Here is an 8,047-nt window from a genome sequence, read left to right as displayed (position 1 = left end):
GCTCAAACCTGGCAGCTGAATGTAAACAATGAACAAATTACTTACCTGTAATGATTGCAAACATGAGCAATGAGTTGTTAGTCATAGCATTAGCCTTTAACAATTGCGTCTCTAATTCGAAATTTGTATTCAAATATAAAGGCAATTAATTAAGTGATTAACTAGCTAAGCAATTGAAATTAGGCTTGGCAGATGTGTGTGTGTGTTTGTATGTGTGTGTGTGTGTGTGTGTGTGTGTGTGTGTGTGTGTGTGTGTGTGTGTGTGTGTGTGTGTCTGTGTGTCTCTGTGTGTGTGTGTTTGTGTGTAGGTGTCTCTGTATTTGTGATTGTGTGTGTGTGTGTGTGTGTGTGTGTGTGTGTGTGTGTGTGTGTGTGTGTGTGTGAGTGTGTGTGCGTGTGTGTGTGTGTGTGTGTGTGTGTGTGTGTGTGTCTGTGTGTGTGTGCTTGTGTACGTGTGTGTATGTGTGCATGTGTTCCCAAAATACAACAATGCGACGGAGCGAAGAAAGAGACATATTCGTCTAGGCTGCGCAGCCGTAAAATACTTTCACATTATAGCAATACAAGCTAGACATACAATTAATTAATTTACCAGCAATAATTCAATCTCATCAAAAAATTTTAAAAATGTCATTTTAAAATATTCTAATCAGTAAAATCAACACTTCACTATTATTTTCGTTAAAATTCAAATGCAAACATTACAGCGTCAAGCTACGAGACGAGATATATAAACAGCAGCTTTGTCACATTTGAGATACATTGCCATTCAATGCATTAGAGGTCAGGCGACGTACTGCTGATTCATCCCACCAAAGTTCACTGTTTGGCTATCGCTTCGATAACCAATCACCGTCTCGTAGGGCGGCGGAGCTCCCAATTCATTAGAATTGAAGTGAAGACTGGGATATGTCACATTCAGATATGCAGATGGTACGAAAATTACCGACTGTGCCTGCGCCGGTTGGCCAGCCGATACTTGAGCACTAGTTGTCGTCGTTGTTGTAGTGATCGCCTGTCTGCGTCTTACCCGGATTATGACAAATATAACGATTACAAATACCAATAGAGCCGACATTACAGAAACTGTAACTCCAACAATTATTGAAGTCGCTATACGAAATTAATATTAAAGAAATCTGTACCTTTTACCGTTTCAAAACCAGAAAATGATCAAACTTACCTGATTTATCATCTTTTCTAGGCGGTGTTTTTGTTGTATTAGACCACCACCAGTCAGTGATTAATACAGGTGTTCCTAATACACATATGATAAAAATTAAATATAACAAATATGACTCTTACTTATACTAAAATAAGAAGCACGTGTGTGTGTGCGTGAGTGCGTGCGTACGTGTGTGTGTGTGGGGGGGGTGAGTGGGGGTGGGTGGTGGGCGTGGGTGGTGGGTGGTGGGCGTGGGTGGTGGGTGGTGGGCGGTGGGTGGTGGGCGGTGGGCGGTGGAGCAGATGGTAGAGCATTGTTGATGACATCCGGGATCTTGTATTCCGTGATGAGGGCTGAAGGTTCGATCCTGGCGGAGGCGACACTGTCGCAGTTTCCTTGAGCAAGAAACTCATCCACACTTGCTTGTCTCGACTCAGGAGTATAAATGAGTACTTGGTCATTGACTGGGGTGGACAAGACCGCTGGCTTGGCAGCAATATCATGCAGCAGCCAGGCACGTGTGGGCCTTGGTGTCCAGTCCCAGAGCTGCGCCATTGTCAGTGACCCTGGATGACTCTGGCCAAGATCCAGGTGGATTGTAGCGCTGGCCCCAAGACTCCACGTAGCGCATAGAGGCCCTGTCTCTAGAGGAAGGGGGAGCTATCTCCGTAACTGACCTCAAGGTCGACGCCGAAAGACGTGGCGAGCTTAAAATTTTTCTATTTGTCCATTGTGTGTGTGTGTGTGTGTGTGTGTGTGTGTGTGTGTGTGTGTGTGTGTGTGTGTGTGTGTGTGTGTGTGTGTAAGAATTGACGACAAACATACCTACAATCGATCACACAAAATTTTTTATAAATGCAGATATTAAAAAAGTGATTTCTTATAGATAAAAGAAGCTATAGACATTATCACAATAGACAGCAATTTCCTATGCTATAGTAATAATTATTGTCTTACTGCAGATCACACCCGCATATCCAGAATGATCACAGCTGCGTACGCCCCAGCCTGAGAAAGGGCAGTCAGCTAATCGTGAATACCGCCAAACATGGCAATCAATATTGCTCATCCATATTCTTCCGCAGCCTTGCCCAAAATATGAGCGAGTAGCGGCACTATGATTGCGTGAGTAACCGAGTTGTCGACACACCACATTCGCATCATTCAAATCCCAACCGTCACCGCACACGCCTCCCCACTCCCCACTGTATAGAAATAAAAATTGCGCTTGAGTTGCAAAATGGCAGTAATCATGACTTACTTGTGATAAATTTCGACCCTTCCTGCATTTGCAGTATATCCATTATTAACAAGTCGAACGTCACCGTCGATTGCAGTTCCTGCACAAATTTTTGTACATTCCTTACTTAATTTATCTAACGCAATCTTACACTCATGAGCAAATAATCTTATTATGTAACAAAGTACAAACCATATATTGAACATTTTTAAATTCAAATTACAATGTTTACATACAATTTTCCTACGTACCAAATTGGCCACATAAGACATGCCTCAACAGAAGCCCTGTGTTCAACAGAAGCCCTGTGTTCAACAGAAGCCCTGTGTTCAACAGGTCCGTGCTTTGAATTTCGGATACCAAGCGAACCGAATATAAATATGTAGATAAAATACCGGTTAATTAAATAAAGCTATTGAAATGCAATAAACACTCACAATATTAAATTTGATTGTTAATTTTCATAAATAATTTTATTTATGTAAAATTAGAATTATAAATAATGGCTTAGTTGATTACACTCACCACATATTACGCCTACATCCTCGCTATGACCACAATTGTGAATTCCCCAACCACGAAATGAGCAATGCTGCAATCTTAAGTCGCTTGCACTGCATCTGACATCGTCCATCCATATACTCCCACTACCTGGCCTATTATATAGTCTACTGCGGTAGTATCGGTATCCTAGCTGCTTACAAACCACTCGTCCGTTAGTTGAAGTCCAATCGTCATCGCATACTGTTCCCCATCGCCCACTGTATTAACCAAATATTTTATGTTTAGCCATTGCAATTTCAAGAAAAAGTGACTTCCTATACTTGTGATATATTTCCACTCGACCTTCATTTGGAGTGTTCCCATCAACAAGCCTCACACTTCCGTCTGCAATAGACGAAGCTGTACGCAATATAATAAAACATTTAGTGATTTTAACGTGTTTATTCACTTAACAATTGATTAATTAATCACAAAAGAAACATTGACTTGTTCAGTGTCAAATTTTTGCTTTTAGATATATGCTATGCATTCCTACGAAATATTAGAAACATACTAGTTATTTTGACATTCAACTTTATGAACTACATTCGCATCAAAACGTCAAGTTCAAACTTTACTCTACGTCGCACATTACTACATTGCTCGTTGTGCATGAGCAGCTACATTTGATTAGCCATTGTACACTCAATCGGTCAAATCAAATTGAAATATTTCAAAACTTAAACGAAGACAGCGAAATCTTTTACAACCGTGAGTACATTCTATACAGCAACAAACAGACAGACGAACAATAGAACAGTACCTGATGTAAAACAAGGGTCTACGAATCTCTTGGCTGCAGTTGGAGTAGATGTTGTCATTGCGTCAGTGGAAAGTTCTGAAAATAGAAGAATTGACGAAAACAAACTGCAGAAGGCACGCACATATCAGTAGATGTTAGTATAGAAAATCTAGTTTTTCGCATGTGTTTAAACGCGTGCGTCACAAGTCCAAATTTACAGTTTGCGAATGTTCGTGTGTGTGTGTGTGTGTGTGTGTGTGTGTGTGTGTGTGTGTGTGTGTGAGTGCGTGCGTGCGTGCGTAAATGCATGCGTTTGTGTGTGTGTGTATGTGTGTGTGTGTGTGTGTGTGTGTGTGTGTGTGTGTGTGTGTGTGTGTGTGTGTGTGTGTGTGTGTGTGTGGTGTGCGTGTGTGTGTGCGCGCGCACACGTGTGTATCCTATCATGTATTAAATATCTGATCATGTAGTAAACTTCATATTACAAACCACCAACTGTCAGTCTCATAATAAGCCTGTTGGGACTCAAATAGGTTTATTGCCTGGTTTTGGACAAGATGTGCTGAACGTCAAGTCGTCTATTGCAATATCACCAGCATAGCCATTCCCACGAACTCCCTCAAAGGCAAGCTAAAGCATTAAAATAGCAGCATGAATCACACGAGCTGGGTTGTGTGAGTACAAAACGTAAGCATCACATGCACACATGCACAGTCACACATGTCCGCACACACACACACACACACACACACACACACACACACACACACACACACACACACACACACACACACACACACACACACACACACACACACACACACACACACACACACACACACACACACACAAACACACACACAAACACACACACACACACACACACACACACACACACACACACACACACACACACACACACTAACACACACACACACACCCTCCCTAGCTGTATTTAAACAATCACCTTAAATTTCTTCCCTCCTGATAAAGGAACGATCAAGCTAAATTTCTTCCAGTCTTGTCCCTGTTCTCCACTAATATTCATGAGTTGAGTCCACGATGTTCCAATAACTTGAGACACAACCAGACTTCCCATATGTCGACCGTACATAAAAGCAAAGAACCTGACAGAACAGTTCGCGGTTGTTGAAGAATTAAAAAGCGGACTCCACAGAATAGCAGTGTCACCGGTAGCACGGTATGAAGCCTCAATGTAGATATAACAACCTAACAATTAAACAATCCTACTGCTTACTCTCACTGTCCAAACATCCTGCAAATACCCAGTCCCATCCCCCATTATAACAGGGTTGTCCACAGCATACAAAAAGCATGACATTGCATACTGCCTTGGCTTCAGCTTGGTACATGTACGACCTGCTTTACTGAGTAGGCAGTGATGAGCTATGAAGACAATAGACCTTTTGTAGTTCGAAAAATGAGAAAGTTGTTTTGGAGGCAAACAAGTTAAATCTATGGATATAGTGCCAGGGATGCTTGCGTTTGAAGATAAGATCAATTAATAAGGCAAAGACTTACAAGTACTCAAACAGCATCAATGGTTGTCATGCATCGTCCACTACTGACATCACTATCTGTTGGTATTCTTACTCTAACCACAAGCATTCGGTGACCACAGTTTGCGAAGTGAAGCATGTCAGTAGACAAAACAGCATCAAATCTTTTGTGTGGGGAGCATGCAGTAGCTATAAAAACTTTGTGTGACGCGTGGTTACAGATATGCCTTGCAAAAATCATGGGGTACACCCTGAAATCATTACAAAACTTACTGCCAAACTTTTCTACGTCCAACAATGAACACAGGAATCAAATACATAGTAAAGTAGCATACGAGGAGAGACTACTAATTGGAGTTGTAGCAATAGGCTTGGTGGTTACAAAACACTGCAGTAGACAACATGTTTAATAGCAAAAAAATCTCGTGATCTAACCATTTGAGTCCCCTATCGTATGATCAGATCTTGGTCCTGTTTGTAAACTGAACGTTGAGCCTCGAGCCAACGTCCAGTCAAAGTCGTCGTTATTCTCATCATTTGTAAATCCACACATACTTTGCTCAAAATCACATCGAAATGCCGACTCTATCAAATTAATAATCAAGATATAAGGTATAATCAAAACATGACGACAGGTGGCGTTTGACTGACTGCAAGAAGAATGTGTTTCATCGCTGTTGTCATAGCAATCACTGCGTAAGTCACACAGTGAATCTGTTTCCACACACAGCTTGCTCTGTAAACAAGTGAACTCATTCTTGGTGCATGGTCTTTGTGTAAAGTCTAGAGAAAAATCACAAACATATCATACACTCCTATACAAACACTACTAATGTGTGTGTGTGTCTCTGTTTTCTACCTGTATGAGTGTGTTTGTCTAATGCGTAGGTCCCAATTACCTGCCTACTGTAACTACACGTATACTTGTCAGCCTCCCGTTATTTAAACCTGGTTTACAATATGACGCTGATGTTGATTCTGACGCTAATGTTAATGTTGGTGCAGATGCTGACGTTGACGTTGACTCCGATGGTGATCATGGTGCTGACGTTGATGCTGATGCTGATGTTGATGTTGGCGCTAATGTTGATGTTGGTGTTGATATTAATGCTGGTGCTGATGTTGATGCTGACGCTAATGTTGGCGCAGATGTTGATGTTGACGCTGATGTTAATGCTGGTGATGTTGATGCTGACGATGGTGCTAAAATAAAAATGAATCCAAATCCGGCGTCAACATCAGTGTCAACATCACAAGATGCCCCCTCCATCAAGGTAGTCTCTTAAATGAGCGCTGGCACTATATTGTAAACCAGGCAGCCTGCTACTCAGTGTGTTTCCTGTCATTCAAGTTGCACACCAACTTACAAAACCTCCCTACCCAATTTGCCATTTGTTTCTATGTGCATCGTATCCAGCAGCCCCACTCACTCACCTACCCACACACACAGTCACCACACCATCTGCCTATCTGTTCCCGTACTCTTGCACATTGCATGTCATAGTATCAACTCCCCACAGCTCATTAATAGTAATAAACAGACTTACTCGGATCACAGTCAAAAAATGAGATATCGTCCAGTGCCATATCACCCAGGATACCTCTATAATGAGTGCCATTAAAATAGATGTTGAAGTCCGTCTGTGGTCCAATAAGTACTGATCGCATATGCCAAACGTTTCCTTGATTTCCCCTTGTAGACCACAAATTATGAATTTTTCCATCTCTATTAGTCACAAAGTAGACGTCCATGTCTCCAATATTACTGCCATAGAAATGATATGCAAACTGCATGCGACATGCATTGCCACTCTTGAGATACTCCGGACTGACAAGAGCGGCATGACTAGAATAGGGTGGACCTGTGACTTCAAAGTAGATGTACTTACCTGTAAATAGAGCAAACTGGAAACACAAAAAAAGAAGGAAGACACAAAAAGCGTAGAGAACAACATTAAATGGTAAGGAATGATACACAATTGGTGAAGCAATCAACAGACACATAAACAAACAAACAGACAAATAAATAAATGCACAGCTGGTAGGTAGTAGATTGAAAACAAATAACCAACAAGATATAACACGTACACAACAAGATAAGGTCCAACAAACAAACAACACAGATGAATATATAAACTCATTTAGCACTCATACATGAGTATGTTTATCCGTGCACACATGCACGTACACACACACACACACACACACACACACACAAACAAACAAACACACACACACACACACACACACACACACACACAAACACACACACACACACACACACACACACACACACACACACACACACACACACACACACACACACACACCATACCACACCTACACAGATACAAGTTGATATTTAATTAAATAGAAATAACTGACTGACGAAAAGGCATTCAAGAAACCAAATAAACACACAAAAAGTTGACGAAGTAAACACATAAAAATAGAATGCTTAAATCAAATTGTGTGTTATCAATTGCTTGCTTCCTTACCACTGCCATTTTGGTATGTGTGATCATCAGCAGGCCCAGTTTGATATATAGAAGTACTTCCTTGCCACATAATCCAATCAACGTCATTAGTGACATCATTAGACCACACGCAATGATTGGTTTCAAACGAGCATGTCGTGCCTGTAAGTATTAGAATTGTGAGTAAGTACTAAAAGACATGGAGCATACAGTTGTAACTCACTAGGAAATGGTTGAGCTTTCACTGGAGAACAATTAGTCAGTGAAAGATCATCCAAAGCAATGTCTCCTCTAAAGCCAGATGAATGTGAAGCCTTCACAAAAATTTCAAACGAGCCACTTATGTTTCCAAAGTCAACAGTA

The 8,047-nt window shown here is 41.2% G+C and overlaps 1 protein-coding gene across 3 annotated transcripts; it reads right to left on the bottom strand.

Moving 5' to 3' along the window:
* Nucleotides 1-522: 522 nt before the first annotated feature.
* Nucleotides 523-7,763, bottom strand: LOC134188131 (MAM and LDL-receptor class A domain-containing protein 1-like). Of its 3 annotated transcripts, XM_062656326.1 has the most exons (13): nucleotides 7,706-7,763; nucleotides 6,755-7,096; nucleotides 5,859-5,990; nucleotides 5,643-5,792; nucleotides 4,655-4,917; nucleotides 4,230-4,317; nucleotides 3,712-3,786; nucleotides 3,230-3,308; nucleotides 2,931-3,166; nucleotides 2,427-2,505; nucleotides 2,123-2,370; nucleotides 1,184-1,258; nucleotides 523-1,113 (listed from the first exon to the last, which is right to left on the bottom strand). In XM_062656326.1, the coding sequence occupies exons 2-13, from the start codon at nucleotides 6,999-7,001 to the stop codon at nucleotides 785-787; spliced, it is 2,001 nt and encodes a 666-aa protein (XP_062512310.1). In that variant the 5' UTR covers nucleotides 7,002-7,096; nucleotides 7,706-7,763; the 3' UTR covers nucleotides 523-784. The 3 variants fall into 3 exon arrangements, with proteins under 3 accessions (XP_062512310.1, XP_062512308.1, XP_062512309.1); XM_062656324.1 differs by lacking the exon at nucleotides 7,706-7,763 and having other exon boundaries at nucleotides 6,755-7,261; XM_062656325.1 differs by lacking the exon at nucleotides 7,706-7,763 and having other exon boundaries at nucleotides 3,230-3,293; nucleotides 6,755-7,261.
* Between the last annotated feature and the right edge of the window lie 284 nt (nucleotides 7,764-8,047).

This window comes from Corticium candelabrum, chromosome 12, assembly GCF_963422355.1.
Source record: "Corticium candelabrum chromosome 12, ooCorCand1.1, whole genome shotgun sequence".
NCBI lineage: Eukaryota > Metazoa > Porifera > Homoscleromorpha > Homosclerophorida > Plakinidae > Corticium > Corticium candelabrum.
This window is presented reverse-complemented; position numbering and strand designations above follow the sequence as displayed.